Source organism: Alosa pseudoharengus, unplaced genomic scaffold, assembly GCF_046254945.1.
Source record: "Alosa pseudoharengus isolate Yale_2024_CS ecotype anadromous, Long Island Sound unplaced genomic scaffold, YU_APseudo_1.1 YU_APseudo_1.1_scf_9, whole genome shotgun sequence".
NCBI classification, from domain to species: domain Eukaryota; kingdom Metazoa; phylum Chordata; class Actinopteri; order Clupeiformes; family Clupeidae; genus Alosa; species Alosa pseudoharengus.
Genome location: NW_027468881.1, coordinates 17,963,148 through 17,981,993, shown reverse-complemented (window position 1 = coordinate 17,981,993; position 18,846 = coordinate 17,963,148). Strand labels below are relative to the sequence as shown.

Genomic DNA, 18,846 nt, shown 5'->3' with positions numbered 1-18,846 from the left:
CAAGCATTATTTTACAAGACAATAGCTTGTGTCCATTCCAGATGTCAATTGTTCTCTGGCTAAGTTTATGGGGTGTCATTTACGTTTTGAAAAATGCTCCATGAAAGAATGCCATTTTTTTCCTGTAACCGCAATCTCCTCCATACAAGATGTTCATGGTTTCATGGTCTTCGCTCACTGTACGGAATGTGCAGAACAGTTGTTTTCATCTACTGTAGGGGTGAGGCCTTCTGTTTTTTTTTCTTTTGCAGTGTCAGCACTCTCTCTTGGAATCCTGGTCAAGAGAGACTGAGAGCTAGAGAGAAATCAAGCATATCCCTGCCAGCGAAGTGAAAAAGTTCTGCAATGCGTGACGGAAAGCGGCCGCTGTGGGATGGTAGTGTCGTGACTCGTGAGTGTGGCTTTTCTTTGTGTCAGGCCATAATTGTGTGCCTGTCGGGTGCGTGTCTTGCGTGTGTTGGGCTATCAAAGGAGTGTCTGTGTGGGTGAGTGTGTTGCCCCACTGTGCATGCATAAGCTTTTGTATGTCCGCGTGCGTGGGTGTGTGTGTAGTGTGTGTGTGTATGTGAGTGAACATGTGTTTGTGAGAGCCACGAAAGCTGTTTCCTGGTTGCTTGGCTGGCGCAGGCCGACGGCTCCTTTGATGCGCAGTGGCCAGAGGTCAGGCGTCAGAGGCGAGCGGGCGGGGCGGGACCGGCCGCTCCCCCGGAGGCCGCCCCTCTCCTCCAGCACTGTCATTTCAGTCACTTCCTTTACTTCCTGTTGATGCCACTTGGCATGTTGCTACAATAAACAAGCCCATCCTGCTCCTCTTGCTGCCCACTCCACCGCCTGATCCTATGATAAAAACACTCATGTCTACCAACAAGTCGGGCAGAAGAGCCACCAATGGCAGGGGTGCTGTAATATTGTGGATGTTAAATAAGCGTGATAATTAGCGGGACAAAGACCAAGTCAAAAGTCAACTCAGATGACTTCAGATGAAGCAGTATGCGTCAGGAAAATCTGAACGTGTGGTCCTTGCTCTTTCAAATGTGCGGCGTGATTATCTAGCCGTGGTGAGAAATTGGTTGTTGTGTGGGTGGATTTTTCCGTTGCAGTAGGTAAGCGGTAAGATGAGAATTGAGACCGAGCCATCCTGTCTTCCTCTGGGGCCAAATTGTCTGCCAAGTCTGTAAAAGGTCACAAACCTCACACTGCATTTCAAGTTTTTGGACCTGATAGACCTTTGAAAAACAGGTGGTGATGGCCTTGGATCAAATGCTCCTGAGAGTTCACTTGAATCAGGGATTTACTGAGAGAGGTCAGGTTTCTTTTTCCATCCTCTTTTTTTATACATTTCCTATTATATTCTGCACATTTTTTGTGTGTAAATGTACTTAGCCTAAGCTTTCCGCAAATTACTGAATTAACTTCAGTCTCACAGTGCTGTGGTTTCACCCAATTCACTGTTCACTGCTAAACGTTTTTCACACAATATCCGCTGCAGAGAGGGCTGTACAAACAAAACAAAACTGAACTGAATTAAAATGGAATTAAGGCACATCTTGGCTTGGACAACTGTATTTAAAAAGTCATTTTGAGGCTTTGCCTGCCTGACTAGGTTAATAGGCCAAGCCGACCAACCATGCTTTTTGTTGAGCACTCTCTTTGTCACCCCGGCAGACGGGGCCAATGCAGTGGTCTCTCTGAAGTGATGTCCGCTGACACTCCATTAGCCAGTGTGTTTGGCAGAGTCATCTTGAGGATGGCTGTGAAATTCAACAGGCACAGGGGAGTATGCAAAAAGGCTTTATGATTTATCCAGGCCGGCTATTTTTGCATTGCTTATAAAGACGGAGAGAGAACATTCATTACCACGGGCAGAGATTAAAAGGGCTCTCTTTTGTAAGAGAAACAAAGGAAATAGCATAGAAAGACACTCAGTGCAGAGTGCTGGATTACACTACTGTTGTACTGGGAACATTCAGGGGAGTTATATATGTGTGAAAAAAATGTCATAAAATTAAACAAAAACATAAAGAAATTAAAGTAAATAAGTATGAATGAGAATACAGCACATTCAAGAGTACAAAAAGACAAAAATACATTTTTACTACTTTCTGCAGCAGATAAATATTCACAGGGACATATGCAACAGTCAGCCACATAACTGTTTAACGTGATTGGAGAATTTGAGCAATCACATGTGATGCCATTACTTTTTGGTTCATTTTCATGTGACTAATTCTCAACAGCCCTGTTGGGCATCTGTGCGCTTCTCAGCGTTGCTATGACATTTTCTAAAACATACCATACATGTCTGTGGGATTCATGGGTTCATCAAATGAACATTTGGGGCATTTAGGGCTTAGTTCGGACAAAAACAGTCTCTGTCTAACATTACTTTTGAATCAACCCTGTTTTTCAACTACATTCAAACAAATTAAAATAAATAAGAGAGCCATGCCAAAGAATGCTATTTTTCCACAATACTCAGTTACTGCTTAGTACTTAGCCCTTAGAATGAATTCCACCATGTAATACTGAGTTTAGGCAGGGAAGCATATCGCACAGCATTCCAAACAGATCTCTAGACAGTCCGAGGATTGGCAGCAATCCTCCAGTATCCCACAATCCAACAGGGCTGAGCAGGCGTCCTCGCCGCAGGCTAGGCCTCCGGTGGCGGCCTCCCCGCAGCAGCACAGCGCCTCGCAGCCCAGGCCGCCGCACGTCAGGCACTGGGCAAACACCGAGCACAGGGACGTCAGCTCGCAGAAAAGGCACGCCAGCACGCAGTGGACACAGCAGTCTGCAACACGAAACAACACACACACATCAATACAGAGCAGCGGCCATATGAGCACAGACCAGTCTAGACCTGAACTCACACCAACACACACATGATGACCACAGGCCAGTAGACATGTGAACACGGACTAACACACACAAGAATGCACACCAGAATACCCATGAGCACAGACCAGTATAAATATGAACATGGCACCTATGCTTGCATATCCTGTACATGCACACGCTTGAGGCGGTTGTGCACTGTCCCAACAAACTCCAACAAACACCAATGGCTGGGTCCATGTGTACCATCAGTCTGTGCCTGCGGTGTTTGTTGGATGGAGTTGTTCAAGTTTGACATGTCCAAAAGTCAATCTTATCAATTACTGTCTGGGCAGTGTGGAGCAGGAAGTTGGTTTTCTGAACAACAGCTGGCAACTTTAGAATGTTCGGGTTTGCAGGACATTGTTTGGGCAGTGTACTTAAGCACCTTGAAACAGAGACATGGAGCTCACAGAACGAATACAGACCATACATAATACACATAATAATACAAAATACAGGACACACAAACACAGACCATTACATGCAGCACATGTACAGGCCAACACTCATGAATGCAGACCACTACACTGAATACAACAGACAAACAACAGACAAACAGCTCAAAATTACTGAAAAGGTCTGGCAGTAAAGTTCAATTAATAGAGGACTTTAACATATTTTGGGAGGGTTTCTATGAGCTTGTAGAGGCTCTAATGCACACACAGCTGTGTAGTGCTTGGCCCACTGCAATGACCTAGTGAAATTTAATTTAGCCATGGTAGGGATAATTATTTCAGAAATAACAGTTTGAAAAGTAGAGGATTTCAGTTAAGCCTGGCACATGTTGGTACTAAAGCTGACAAAGCATTAAAGTAGAATGTCAAAGTGACATGACACCAAGCTTATGTGTCAAGTCAAGTAATTTAAGAATTAGTAAAGAATGTGAGCTTAATGGGTGCAACTTCTAAAAGCCATCAAAGAAAACTATTACTTGCACTTGCTATGCACATGAATCCAGGGTCTACTTATTGGTGATCATATCGTATTAAGATTAAGGGGTGCTTTTTTCTGGTTTTAGTAGGTTTTGTTCTGCAAAGACACAATGTAAGAGAGCTAGGAAATATACTAATAGCATTGCTGGGGTTTGCTGCTAGTTTGCTATCTGAAGAAATAGCATGGTATATATATATATATATAAATATATGTATAAATATATACAGCTGAGCTGAATATTTGAATATGGGTGGTATACAGATGGGTGCTATGATCCAATGTTCAGTATTTTTTGTGTCCATATGGTGCTCATTTCACGATGAGAGGAAAGTGTAACATACTGAAAACTAGCGTGTTTCCGATCTAGGCCAAAGCCTCTGCTGTCACAACTCTGATTGGCTTTGGTGAGTCAGAGACTGAGTAAGACTAGTCAGTCAGTCCACACTGTTGTGCCACCTACACAGCACTTTATCAAACGCTGACAGAGCGACAGCAACTGACACACGAGAGATAAACAGTGTGGCCGGAATGTCTCAGCAGGACTATGAGATAAGGCTGGGTCCCGAACGCACTGCTATCCAACTCAGGGGCGTAGGGGGAGCTTTAGATAACAATAATCTCTGGGGGGGTGTTAAGGGGTGCATCTGTACTTAAGTAAAGTGAAACACTACACAAAACCGAGATCTATAAATTAAGCAAAACAAATATCTGTCCTAGTGAAGGAATGAAAACAACCAAGCCTCTACTGGCCAAGTGTCAAGGCATATACTGCATGATACAGGTCCTATAGGTTTTATTTAGGTCAACAAAAAAATGTGATCCTGGATGTGAATTTTCTTTGCCATCATATACGATAATGTGCTTGTTTATTGAGATTATGGCACACCCTGACATTTCACTATAACTATATTCAACTATAAAGGGCCCCTCTGCAGCTTACCGTCTCCAGCCACCTCCTGGATCTGGGCAGCATTGGTTTTGAAGCTCTGCTGGCTCTTGGTGGTGGACGGCAGACGCTTCTTGTGTGGGTGATGGTGGTGAAGGCTGTGCCCATTGCACTTCTGTGGTGACGCTGCACCAGGCTTCACCGGGGCGACAGAGGCCGCTGGAGGGGTACAGATGGGTGGGGCTCCGTTGGCCACACCCTCTTGGAGGGGTTGAGCGACCGGCTGATTGGATACCACAGGGTTCTGTAAGTGCGGATCATCTGAAAGTGGAGAGCATCATATGATCTGAAGTTACATCATTTCTTTAAGGATTGTTTTTGAATGTACAATCACTGTGGTTTTGGTATGTCTGGTAACACTGGGGTGTCTATTTTGGTAACATTACTAAGTTCATCCACTCCCATATGGTCTTCAGAAACTGACTACTTGGACCTCAACCTAGAGATAACTTCTGATTATTAGCAATAAAAAAAGAATGAATCATCCTTTAACCACTTTGTCACAACAGACACATCCAGTAATACTTTTCTTAAATGAAAGTGACTGATCACGTATGTGCTTGAGTTGTTTACTTCATGTGATGCTTATAAACAAATTATGAAACAATGTGTGGAAAATGAATAATACAAATAATGAATCTACATATGAAGACATACAATTCAGGGAATTACCTTTGTCTACTGTCTGTGAGATTATGGGTTTATGATTTGGAAGGAGGAGAGTGTCATCATTTGTACAGCCCACATCTGTTATAGACTCATTACTGCTGCTCTGGTCTGGTCTGCCTGAGAGAGGAGCTTCTGCACGGAGAGTGAGAGAGATGTCTGTTTAAACTACAAAATTCAAGCAGTCAGAACACAGTCATAAATCATAGTCCCCTGGTCTGATGCTAAATGGTAGAAACAATATAAACGCACATGCAAGAGAGGGAGAGACAGAGAGAGAGAAATAGAGTAATATCCCAATACTTCAGACAGAATGAAGTGACCTGATCCCTGAATCGAAAACAAAACAAAAAATTGTGGTACGTCTATACTTCAGGAACCGAGACTTGAAAGAAGCCTTCAAGGTGCTATAGTGGCCAGAAACTGCTCTTTCTACAGAGGACCTGTTTGTAAAAAAATTGTTTACACACTCATTCATATTGAATCACAAAAGCAAACTAATTCTGCCAGATCAACATACACTGAGTAAACACTGTTTTACTGGATACTTCAGAATATTAGACCTACTATTCCAACATGTTTAACCCGTAATTGAAAAATGTTCCCCTTCCACTCACAGTACGAACAGATTAATCTTGATCTAATGTGAGGAACGCCCAACGCCCTGGGCATGACATGCAAACACATGACCACAGGTCCATCTCGAAAAAGACCTAAAATGATCAAATCCTTTTATAAATGTGACCAGATATATATAAAAAAAAAATATATATATATATATATATAAAGAAAATACTGGATAGGCAACATTTTTCTATCCTTGCTCTCTGAATCGACTAAATATCTGTCAAAAAGCGTATGTTTTCACCAACACCACCAATGACACAAAGGTGTCATTTACCTTTGCGCTCATCCTCTGCTTCCTTTGTGGCATGCTGGAGACAGTGGTTCTGAAGATTGTCCACACTCTTGGGCCGATCCCATCCAACCTCAGCCCCCTCTGCCTGTGGATGCACATCCATGGCTTCTGTCTCCTCCTGAGACACAGACAGCAACCCCTAACCAGAGAGAAGAGTAAGAGAAACAAATACAATCCATCTTGTTGGAAGGGTTGGATGTGCTGGGTGACACTAATGCAATGTGTATTGTGTAATGGGATACTACATGGGAAGAAATTAATTATCAGTATAATACATGTGATATGTAGACACGGGGTTATTACATTATGCCATTGTAAAACTCGTACCTTACAATATGTGCAATATGCAATTTTGCTTGAATGTTATTCCTCATGGTTATGTCACTTTGGATAAAAGCGTCCGCTAAACAAATACATTTACATTTGAATGATCTGTTCTTTTCAGTTCTTTCAGCTATAAACAGTTTAAACTCCTGGTCATTCGCCATGAATTCCTTGAGCATTTGCAACAAGTGTGAAGAGATGTGCCTTAAAGTTGAGGTGTTGGACTATCACAACACATGTAGGTGTTGTGGCAATTAAATCAGTCTTAATCATAATACACAAAACAGATTTGAGTGCTTACAACCTTCTGTGATATGTTGTCTGTGATATGTTGTCATGATAAGCATGGGGTGCATATTATGTTGTGTGATATTAACTAAAATCTGACATGTAGAGAAGAGAGTGAGAATGTGTAAAGACCTAACACTGATTTGGATTTAAAAGAACAAAATGAGATGTTATTGTGGAGTCTCAGCTAGAATCATGGACACGTCGTTTCCCCCCCATATGTCAGTTTAGCTGTTCTAACTGTCTGATGGTATAGCCACAACTATCTTAAATTACATATTCAATTGTTTAAGATCCATTTGGAACAATTTCTTTCACCAGCCTCCCAATGATTCTTGCATTTACCGCGGAGCAGAAACAGTGTAAAAGTGATATGACATGGAAGTTTATGTTATGGTCTGTTAATCCACATAGCCTACTTAGCCTATACGCTATTGTAAAACGTTGATGTATAGGCTATGTCTATCAATTCACTATAGCTTGTTGTATTTTTTGTAAATATATTATTCATAACACTGCAATTTGCATCTGTCAAATTCAGTGGATGAGGGTGCGCAAACTAAACGGTTTTGTGGAGTAGCCCCATTAAACAATAGTCTGGCAGCAAATGTCTTGAAATTTACTAACTTAACTACATGCTGAGAACTAGGCTACTTTCGATATGGTTCCTCACTACACCAATAAACCGTTAACCTACCTTGACTTCTTTAGCTCCAGTCTTAGACCACGGTAGATTAAATCATATGAATAAGAAGAAGCATGCAAGTCTGAGAATTCCCCTTAATCCTGTTGACGGATTCGGAAACAGGTCCGTGAAGTTCCACAGAGGAAACCGACCTAGACCACATCTGCGCTGTCAAGCTACAGGCTTCACTGGAGGGTCTAAGGATATGTCGCAAGTTATAGCCTAGGCTACCTCCTCCCTATGAACGTGACCGTTATCAGTTTAACCCATTTTGCAACGTCAATTTCAGACCCCTGCAATTGAGACTAATTGTTCATTGTTAAATTCATAGTCATAATCAGTCGTGTTTTATACGCTGCATTATGTCTTTTGATACTCATACAAGGCTAGGTCTGGCACAATATAAGCCTAGTTAATTAGGAAATGAATATGGAATTAGGTCTAAGGTAGCCCGATGAGTGCATGAATGCCCCCGTAAAAACCCTGTTCTTTAATATGATAAACTAACCGCTAAACCTACCCTACCTAAATAGCCTATGAATTTACTGGAATTATCTGTGTAGCCACAGTACAATAAATACATGCATTTCTTAGCCTACATTTCTTTCAATGAATTTCTTTCATGACATTTTTGTTCTGTCATCTGGTTAAACTAGCCTAGCCTAATGTAATGATGACTATGCAATAGGCTTAGGAATATTTTTATGTTGGGTATTTTTTTAGTATGCTATAAAGATATCTAGATAAAGATATCTAGCATAGGCCGTATATCTATGAAAAATAGACTCTGATTGCAGGACGTAGACCTAATGGCATTTCTGCAAGATTTCGGGTCTTCAGATGCACAAATGGTAGGCCTATAATGTGGAATAAAGATAAATGTAAATAGTCCTAGCATTGGCAGGCTATAGGCTAGTTATTTCCTCAAATGTAAAGCAATACAATAGGCCTATTGTAGTTGTTTAAGGCCTTGCGAGGCAATAATGTTTTGATGTTGCCTACTCGCTGTATCGCATCGTGCGAGTCGCCTGCGTTGACAGTACATGTACAGTAGGTGGCACTGAAGGTAATTGTTTTCCAAGGTAGAAGCTACCCACAAACTGAAATACGAGAAGAAAAGCTAAGCGGAAGTTCATCGAAACATTTGTTTCGTTATGGTTTCGATAGCATTCGAGTAAAGGTTGTAAACAAACCTTGAGTTTGAGCAATGACTTACAGATAGGTCCTTATGGTCTGGGTTTTGTTATACATTTGGACGATTACACACTTTTTGATATATTGTAATATTTAACGTAACAAAGCAGCTTGATATAACCATTGGCCAGTCGACATGGTAGGTAACGTTTACTAAGATATCGACAACGAAATCTGTCTATCTAGCGATAGGGTAGGTAGAACTAGCCTAGTTTGCTAGTCAGCTAGCCGACTCAAACAAACGAACTTACAGTTTTGACCGCCTACTACAATAATGGGCTGGTAGGCTTAAAATGACATGCATAACAATTGTTACTGACACATTATGTTTTCTGCTTTAACAGGACAGTGAGGTATCAGATTTTGACCAGGGACCTGGAGGCGAGGTAGGAATGGGCAGGCAAAACGCCCCCGTCTACTGTGTCTGCCGCAAGCCAGATATCAACTGTTTCATGATGTAAGTAACGTTAGGCTCACTCTGATTCTGCCCTCGTGCATGTTTTTGTTTGACCTTCCTGCAACGTTCGTGTTTTGAACTGTAATGTTAATCTGGTAACGTTACTGCTGGTTCATTCTTATGTTGGTTATTTCCTTTAAACTTAGTTTATAAAGTTAATTTACCCAGCACTACCAACATAACCCATATCTGAACTTGAATTTGAAGTGTGATCAGTCTTTTGATTACATCAGAGACGGTTCTGTTCCAGAGGATCTTTGAATACAGTCACGGGTGAATACAATTTATCTGTTCTGCTGAGTTTTCTGTCATGTCTTTCCTGCTTCATAACAGAGGTTGTGACAATTGCAATGAATGGTTTCATGGGAATTGCATCGGTATATCTGAGAAGATGGCTAAGGCCATAAGGGAATGGTACTGTGAAAAATGCCGCAGTGAGTAATATTATGATGTTTAAGATAACCAAAACATTTTACAGTTACAGTTGATGTCATCAATTGACAGGCACACAAATCCATCCTAGTTATCTTATAGATGTGTCCCTGATGAATCTTTGTGTTTTACAGGCAAAAACGGCTCATTAGAGATCAAATATCGGCAAAAGAAAAGCAAAGACAAAGACGCAGAAGACGACAGAATGGTTAGACAACGTGGCGGTGGCGGCAGCACACCTGACTTCAAAATGGACCGTCGGCGTGGATCCAAAGTAGGCTAATTTTGCTCACCCTATCCCCTCACCTTGACTACAGCATCCCCTCTTGCCCAATTTAGTCTGGCTCATCGTGCTTCTCTCCTCTTTGCCGTAGGTGAAGCGATCTGCCCGCATGTGTGGGGAGTGTGAGCCATGCCGACGCACGGAGGACTGTGCCCAGTGTGACTTCTGCAAGGACATGAAGAAGTTTGGGGGGCCCAACAAGATAAGGCAAAAGTGCCGACTGAGACAGTGTGAAGTTCGGGCCAGGGTAAGCTTTAGAGCAATACGACCAGTCTATTCTGGGCTCTGTGTAAAATAGATTCATCCCCAACATTTAGGCTAGTGAGCACGTATTGTGCATATTGCACGTGTTGCTTCACAATTTCATAGGTCACTATATGCACATTTTGTTGAATGCAGCATGTTTTGTATAGCTCAATACATTTTCTTTTCAAATTAATTAAATAATTTTTTTCACTGAGGTAAAGGTGAACCAGATGTTGGCTTCCTGGTGTTCTTATCATTTATCTTATCACTTTTTTTGTCTGTCAGAAAATGCTGCGAGTGAAGGATGAGGAGTGTTACAATTCAAGGGACCAGGATTACTACTCACAAGACGGACAGCTGTCTGACGACTTCAGTGATAACGAGATGGAGCTCTACAAGCAGTACAGGGCTGGAACATACGATGAGCTTAACCCGGTTAGCAACCTCAGCTCCCAACACATAGCTCATGGTGTACATTGCTGTAACATTAGTACAAAACCCTTCCTGTTTCTAAATTAACTTCATAATGATCTGTATGCTCCATAAAACATGAAACACTTGTATTGAAATGCTCTCACACACGGTGCCTGTGTGTCTGATGTATAGGGCTGGGGATCCGATGAAGAGGAGGGTCAGTATGACCCAACCCTCCACAAGAGAGCTGTCAAGGTGAAACATGTGAAAAGACGGGAAAAGAGGTCTGAGCGGAAGGCAAGTTAAACAGTACAGCTATAGATAATGGTTTAGTATGAAACTTTCTCTAAAGGCTCTCTGCCTCGGTGTAATCTATGTTTCTTGCGGTTTCTCACATTTCTTTTCCTTCTGGTGTTCCTCGTTCAGAAAGAGGAGACCAAAGTGCGGCGGCATAAACAGAAACAGAAGCACCGCGACAAGGTGCGACACCCAGAGAGAGCGGAGGTGAAAGATAACGGCGGACTGCGGCAGTGTCTGGGGCCTGGCTGTGTGGAGGTGGCGCGGGTCAGCTCCAAATACTGCTCCGACGACTGTGGCATGAAGCTGGCAGCAAAGTAAGATTAGCTAGTATAGGATATTGAAAGAGAGAACACATGCGTCTGACAATTTCATATCGGTTTTGAAAAATATAAACATTCAGAGGGTTTTTGTGCTAAATGTATTGGAATTGGATCACCTCGAACCACCAGCAGAAAGAACAAGAGCGCACCAATACACCTTATTTTATTATGACACACGATACACTTCTGGCCTTCGTTCATATTAATAAAGTAATTGCATTTGGATAAAATTGATAGTTTATAAAGAACTGAGAGAGTACGCTGTTAGCCAGTTCCTAAACTGCCCTTTTCTCCCTGCGTGGTCAGCCGCATCTATGAGATCCTCCCTCAGCGTATTCAGCAGTGGCAGGGGAGCCCCTGTATTGCCGAGGAGCAGGGAAAGAAGCTTCTGGAACGCATCCGACGCGACCAGCAACAGGCCCGGATGCGACTCACCGACATGGAGCGCCGCTTCCATGAACTGGAGGGCATCATCGCCAAAGCCAAGCAGCACACGGTGCATGAGGACCAAGAGGTGAGGAGCGGGGACAGGAGGGGAATGCTTTCACACAAACCTTAACTCTTACAGTATGGTAATAAAATATATGTTTTTGCATGTGTTAAGCAAATAAACTGAAAGCAGACTAATCTCTAGTAAAAAAAAAAAAAAAATGCCGGCTCACAGCAGACCAAATATTTAATGTCTCCAGTAGTGGTGTAATACTCAAGTCTGGTCTTTCTTTGCTTACTCGGTCTCGTCTCGGAATTGAAAGCAAGAATACTCTTGCTTTCAAATGTCTCGGCCTACAATGGAAGTAATTTTAGAGTGAGACCACAAGAAAATGACTCCCCCTTTTTGTGTATATTGCACGGTACATTCTAAAATATCTATCATTTAAAATATTCTTATTTTAATCAAAATGATAATATTGACTGGTGTTAAAATATATCCCATGGTGCTATGCTGCGCAGCGTAAAGGTTTTGAAAGATACAATCTTTGTCCAAATGTCATGCCAGTTATTCTGGTGAGGGTTGAAATAGCCTAACCTACAGATTTTGCCTAATCTGTCATTCCAATGCGTGTCTGGTTGTGATAATCGATGAGATGAGTGAGCAATCCGCTATTATTAAATTTGGTTACTTGAACCACAAGATATTAATTCCTAAAGGAAGTTTAAAGAAGAAGCACAGCGCAGAGTGTGCTAAACTGCTCCTATACCCAACAATCCCTATTTTACCCTTTGGGAATTTAATTGTTGAATATGATACTTGGGTGATGTTAAATGGAAGTAAATCATGAAAATGTACTCCTTTTTTTTGGTCGGTGTCGATTCGGTCTTGCCTCCTCAAAAACTCAGTCTCGACTCAGTCTCGGGTGCATTTAAAAACCAACGGTCTCGGTCTCGACTCGGTCTTGACCCTTTAAAGTCTCGGTTTCGACTCAGTCTCGACATTTGCGGTCTTGTCAACCATTACTAGTCTCGCCTGTAAACAGCTGCATTTTTATGATATCCTGTACTGAACCACTGTACATACCAGTATGGTATATCTTCCAAAAAGCATTTGACTTGAGTTTATGTGCAAGTCATGTTTGCTGGACCATTTGAAGTAAGAATTATAAAAGAAATGTAAATGCCATTCCTCTAATATACGGGTATGTAGAATTTGGGCACAGGAGTGTGGTTAAAGTGTAAATACATGTGAATGAAAATAAAACTTGAAGGTACTGATTTATAGGCTTTTATGTGTTATTACGTATCTAATGTATGCCTTCTTATAACATTCTAGATCACTGAAGGGGATGAAGACACAGACTTCCAAATCTTCTGTGTGTCTTGTAGTCACCCCATCAACCCAAAGGTGGCGCTACGACACATGGAGAGGTGCTATGCAAAGGTAACTAATTTCCACTGTTTCATCAGCCTCAATGTACACCTATTTATCACAGTTGCAATGTTATACACAATTTGTCAAACAAACAAAATCATCATGGTTCGTTGGTTCAGAATGCCTGGAGCTGTGGACTGATTGGGGTCAAATGTATAATTAATCCTATGTGTAAACAAAATGCACAGCGCTGAAATTTGTTGGTTCTAAAGTTTTTTGTGAAAAGTGGGGATAATGTGTACTGTTGCTTTAAAGGAATTATCCGCACTTCAGAAATGCACTTCAGATCAATTTACGGATGATTCGGAGTACATACGTTGAGTTGACATCCAAATCATGTCATTCGGATGTGTTTTGAGAAAGTTCGATTTTACCGTTTTTTCTCAAAACTCGTTAGCCTGGAAGTGACCGAGGCATGTCATTTCGCCGCTACAAAACACTATTTTTATACCTCTTCTACAGTTCCAAACAACATTACACTTACGTGGTAGTGAGTAGAGGGTCCCTAAAGCCAAACCGAAGTATCCCGAGATCTTTATGTGGTCGGTAACACGCTCTGGAAATTCACAATTTCGTCGCCGTTTTTTTTTTTTTTTTTTAAAACATAGTCCAGTATTTCTTTCAAAATTGAAATTAAGTTGTATGGACTGGACTATGTTTTTTTTTTTTTTTTTTAAACGGCAACGAAATTGTGAATTTCCAGAGCGTGTTACTTCACACTCAGCAATCGACTCCTACGGACTTTCCCCTGAAGATGGCAGCAAAGATGGCAGCAAAGATGGCAACATTTCCGGAAAGGTACTGGCTTGATGAAATTCATTCTGGACTCTCTATCCGACCACATAAAGACCTCGGGATACTTTGGTTTGGCTTTAGAGACCCTCTACTCACTACCACGTAAGTGTAATGTTTGGAACTGTAGAAGAGGTATAAAAATAGCGTTTTGTAGCGGCGAAATGACATGCCTCGGTCACTTCCAGGCTAACGAGTTTTGACTAAAAACGGTAAAATCGAACCTTCTCAAAACACATCCGAATGACATGATTTGGATGTCAACTCAACGTATGTACTCCCAATCATCCGTAAATTGATCTAAAGTGCATTTTACTCCGGATAATTCCTTTAATAGTATCAGTATATCATTATTACTCTGTTATTACTCTGATCTCTTGCATTGTAGAAAAGTGGGAATTGACAGTGTGTTTCATCATTAGAACATAAAACACAACAAAAGAATATGCCAGAAATGTTCCAAAGATCTTGGAAATGTTTGTGTTGATTGGAAAATGATTCAGTCCCTGTAAAAGTCAATACCATTTTCTGTTTGAATGTGTAGTAGTTGAATGCCAGACAATGCAAAGTCATAACCTACTGCCCGTTTTGGTTTGCATGTGGCACATGTTAATGTTTTTGAAAGCCCAAAAACTCACATAAAATCTTTTTTTATTCACAGTATGAGAGCCAAACGTCATTTGGGTCAATGTATCCCACACGCATCGAAGGGTAGGTTTGTTCAGCTTTAATCATTTGCCAAGCATGCGGTTTCTAAAAATATATTTTACTATCAACTAGTGGACTATTATAACAGCTAGTCAGCGGTCAAATAGTCGTGAAACAAAAGGCTAAACAGGTCAGACAGTCCTGCTATGGATAACTTTATAAGACAGCTCGCACTAGCAGTAATGTTAACACCAGCACTGTACCGCTACATAACGACTAGTCGTCATCTATTATGGAAAAACTTGTCAACTAGTAAAAATAATTAGTTGTGAAAACCCTACCACCACTAATAAATATTAAAATATTCCCTTTGATTTGTTTTGCTTTTCCAGGGCCACAAGGCTTTTCTGTGATGTGTACAACCCACAGAGTAAAACCTATTGTAAGAGGCTTCAGGTGCTGTGTCCAGAACACTCAAGGGACCCCAAGGTGATAATCTTGAATTAACTTTTACAATATAATAAATGTTAAAGGGGCTATGTGTATTTTTTTGTTAGTTTAAAACGTTGAAAATTACCTAAATATAGCAACAAAATGTGCAGATGCTGTGATGCAACTGGTTCCAGTGCCCGTACCATACTTGGGTCCGCGTGCCCTCGGAGACCCAAGCATAGGTCCAAACCGGGTCATTTCCCGATCTCACCCCATCTGTCCCTCCCACTCGCTTCATGTCGCTCTCTTCACTGTTCTATCACATTAAAGGCATAAGAGCAGAATGTTTTTTTCTTTTTATGAATGATGGTGAATAAGCTAATTTGCCAAAATGTTGGCATGTTCCTTAAAATTAAACATTTCTATTAAACGACAAGAAATGTCTCTCCTGCAGGTTCCTGCTGATGAGGTCTGTGGATGCCCCCTTGTGCGTGATGTGTTTGATCCAACCGGAGAATACTGCAGGGTGTCCAAGCGCAAGTGCAACAGGCACTACTGTTGGGAAAAGCTTAGAAGAGCAGAGGTTGATTTGGAGCGGGTGCGAGTGGTGAGTGCATAGAACACTGATGTTATTTAAGACAGACATGCCCAGGAAAGGAGCTAAATTCCTTGTGCTAGGGAATTTCCCACGGTGGCTGATCAACAACCAAGCCTATTTCATATTACACAGCATTACAATTGGCTTCTGGCAGTCGCAAACGTGCCACATGTTGTTTGGGCACTTATCGGGCATCTATTTCGGGCAGAACTGCATGTGAGCAAGGCTTCACAACACCAACCACACTCGAGATCAAATCACATGATTGGCATGATGTATTTACATATCGACTTTTGGCCACGGAAGGGGCAGGATCTGTGTAGACAACTGCTGTTACAAACTAATCCCATGACTTTCTATGTAGGATTTTTGGAGTGTTGTGTCTCCTCATTAGAAAGTCGCTGCTTTAGCTCCTCTCCAGTGGCTCCCTGGCTTTCTCTAAAAATGGAAGTTATAAAATAATTTGAACAGTTTCATATAGTCATTAATCTTCAAGCTGTTCCAACACATTAACAGTTAGTGAAAATATTATACTGTACAACACAGCATATATGCAGTGTATGGCGAGTATGCCAGATATGCCTGAGGTTAATAAAGATAAAGATGTTTAAAATGATTTCTTTTAAATGGTTCCGATATCTTTGCGGCCCCAGACAGATTTATTTTTATTTTCTGCTAAACAAATGGCCCTTTTAAGAGAAAAGGCTGCCGACCCCTGGGCTAAACTGTCCTAGGCGTCCTAAAGTGTGTGCAATTACCTCTGATATTTTGGGGAATTCTTTGTTTATCTCGTTAGTTACACATTTTTTTGGACATTATGATTTGTATTACTGATAGTCAGCAGGCATGTCAAAGCGAGTGGAGAAAAACACTACTAACTTAAAGAAGCCTATGCAACTTAAACTGAACTAAACAGAACAAAAAGATCCAGGACAGGGCAAATGAAACTGAAATGAGGTTTAGTTAGCTTTAACATTACTGAGTTGTATGCGTGTGTCGTATGAGTAGGCCTACATTTCAGGTGAATTGCAACAGACAGTGATGTACCGTTTGCACAAGGCTGTTCCCTATCCATTTGGGTCAGGACCAGAGCAGAGTCTGCATGCCGGCCATTCTAGTTAATAAAGTCTCTGATAATAGTATGTTTTCTTACACAGGCAGCGTGGATTTTAAACATGGCATGGCTGCAAATGCGGGATTGATAGTGGGTTTGGCTTATGAGTTGGACCAGTCAAAGTAGACCTAGGTCACTAAGCGCAATGAAAAAACCCTGCCCCGGGGTGGTCAAAGGAACTCAATAGTCCCCAGTTCCATGCTGTCGAATGCTTTAAAAAAGAGGTTCTAGGAACTGCAAAAAGTCCATACATGTCTGAATGCCCCTTATGTGTCCCAAGTGGCTTTATAGATCCTCTTCAAACCGTGCATAGTTAGGGCCTGTGTCCACCAAACCTGCCCATTATCTCATTTTCAGAGCACTTCGTTCAAATGTTTTATTGTTGCTAGGTTTCCATAACAGTCTGCTAGCACTTCCTTTTTGGAACGTTGTTTGATGTTAACTAACTAGCTAATAGGATGTTGAGTACTCTGCTGACCAACCTATGACCCTGACAAACAAAAGCTAATTTGGAATTACAATAGGTCATCCCTCTAGGCTTTGTAGTTTTGGTTGCAGTAGTCTTTCTGTCACATATGACTGGGTTGACTTTTTTTTTTTTCCTCCGGCTCTACTGACATTGTTGACAATGTAGGTCCCACACCTTCCTCTATTTTTAATTGGCCAGCAATAGGAGTAACATTGACGACCCCAGTGCTGTTATAAAAAGTTGAACAGTTTTCAACTCAATGCACTCTAAGCACAGAGGGAGAACAGCCTACACCAAGAGTGCTTTTCCTTCGTGGGTGCTGAGCACTTTGAACACTGAAATTCATAGGATTTGTATAGAAAATAGATGCTTCCACAAAAAACAAAAAAACACTAAAAAGACTACATGAATTGACTAGGTACTCAAATTTTTGGTTCAAAGGTCGTCAAGGTTATAATAATTGACACAAGTAATACATTTTTTGTTTACCATAATTCACTGTTTGTTGGCCTACAGTTAGCCTATAGCTCTATTTTAGCTATAGCCTAGCTATAGGCTAACTGCTCTTTTTTTTACTGTCTATGGCTCTAACCCACTTCCAGGCAGCTTGAAGATTCTTCTGGCATTTTCATCACTGTAAAGACTACATGAACTGATTGGATGTTCAAGGGCCTGGGGTCTTTACACTGAGTTCATTTTCATTAGGTCTGAGATTGGATACTATTTCACCTATGTTTTCCCTTCTTTCTGTCCTCAACACTCACAGTGGTACAAACTGGATGAGCTGTTTGAACAAGAACGGAACGTTCGCACAGCGATGACAAATCGAGCCGGCCTGCTAGCTCTGATGCTGCACCAAACCATTCAGCACGACCCCCTCACCACAGACCTTCGCACCAACAAGGAGAGATAATCTCAGGTCTCAATCCATGGCTTCCTGTGCATATCAGCATAAAATATCGGAATTAGAGTATACCTGTTTTGGGATGTGTTTTGACATTATTCTATTTTTATAGGTTGTAACCCTGTGGAAGATGTCCAGGGGACAGTTGTGGAATGGATCACCATACTTTTAAAAAAATAAGTGAAATATAAGATGAACTCGATTTTTGAACTTGTTTTTCTTTTTAGTTTACTGTGTTTACATCAAGTTTTTTAAAAAATGTTTCATTGCTAATCATGTGTGGCCTTATAACAAAAGCTAAGTAGGCTGCAAGGTGCTGAAAATAATTGAGTAAGAATTATGTATTAGACAATCCTCCAAAATAAAATAATTAAATGTGTGACATGACATTGTGGTAGTACTTAAATACTCTTTTTTTTGTTGGCATAAATGCGAAGGGCACAAATTGTATGGTTCATGATGTGCAATATGTGTGTCTGAATCATGACAGATTTGGTGAGTAGATCGCTTTGCAGTTGCACTTGCTTTGCAGTTTATCCAATTGTTTCCCCTAATCAATTTTGTTCAAAGAAACGGGGACTGTTCAATAACCAGTGTTAGGCATACTGCTTTGAGATCATATCTCTGGGAGCTGCAAAAACAGCTTATCTCATAAAATCCAACCAAGAGTTATTAATCTTATATCAAGATCAAAAAATCTAGTTGGTATTTTTTCAGTATAAAGACGCTTACCTAGCG

At 41.2% G+C, this 18,846-nt stretch overlaps 2 protein-coding genes across 3 annotated transcripts; one reads left to right on the top strand and one right to left on the bottom strand.

The window, feature by feature from the left end:
* Window positions 1-1,776: 1,776 nt before the first annotated feature.
* On the bottom strand, window positions 1,777-7,826 carry LOC143114345 (uncharacterized). Of its 2 annotated transcripts, XM_076275882.1 has the most exons (6): window positions 7,651-7,826; window positions 6,669-6,744; window positions 6,324-6,480; window positions 5,429-5,557; window positions 4,751-5,017; window positions 1,777-2,791 (listed from the first exon to the last, which is right to left on the bottom strand). In XM_076275882.1, the coding sequence occupies exons 3-6, from the start codon at window positions 6,442-6,444 to the stop codon at window positions 2,532-2,534; spliced, it is 777 nt and encodes a 258-aa protein (XP_076131997.1). In that variant the 5' UTR covers window positions 6,445-6,480; window positions 6,669-6,744; window positions 7,651-7,826; the 3' UTR covers window positions 1,777-2,531. The 2 variants fall into 2 exon arrangements, with proteins under 2 accessions (XP_076131997.1, XP_076131996.1); XM_076275881.1 differs by lacking the exon at window positions 6,669-6,744.
* Window positions 7,827-8,769: 943 nt separating this feature from the next.
* On the top strand, window positions 8,770-18,497 carry cxxc1a (CXXC finger protein 1a). The gene is made up of 15 exons (XM_076276512.1): window positions 8,770-8,971; window positions 9,177-9,289; window positions 9,623-9,723; window positions 9,856-9,995; window positions 10,096-10,251; window positions 10,536-10,685; window positions 10,857-10,961; window positions 11,091-11,278; window positions 11,591-11,798; window positions 13,053-13,160; window positions 14,605-14,654; window positions 14,984-15,080; window positions 15,478-15,630; window positions 17,971-18,123; window positions 18,221-18,497. Exons 1-14 carry the CDS (start codon window positions 8,969-8,971, stop codon window positions 18,115-18,117), a joined length of 1,719 nt encoding a protein of 572 aa, XP_076132627.1. The 5' UTR covers window positions 8,770-8,968; the 3' UTR covers window positions 18,118-18,123; window positions 18,221-18,497.
* Window positions 18,498-18,846: the final 349 nt, after the last annotated feature.

Bases quoted from the DNA above. Each gene is read 5' to 3' on its own strand.
- LOC143114345 (XM_076275882.1), bottom strand. From the start codon at position 6,444: ATGGATGTGCATCCACAGGCAGAGGGGGCTGAGGTTGGATGGGATCGG. The intron at 5,558-6,323 runs GTAAATGACACC...CTCTCCGTGCAG, and splicing joins AGCAGAGGATGAGCGCAAAG to AAGCTCCTCTCTCAGGCAGA. The intron at 2,792-4,750 runs GTAAGCTGCAGA...TTCGTGTTGCAG, and splicing joins CCAGGAGGTGGCTGGAGACG to ACTGCTGTGTCCACTGCGTG.
- cxxc1a (XM_076276512.1), top strand. The intron at 9,996-10,095 runs GTAGGCTAATTT...TCTTTGCCGTAG, and splicing joins ACCGTCGGCGTGGATCCAAA to GTGAAGCGATCTGCCCGCAT. The intron at 14,655-14,983 runs GTAGGTTTGTTC...TTGCTTTTCCAG, and splicing joins TATCCCACACGCATCGAAGG to GGCCACAAGGCTTTTCTGTG.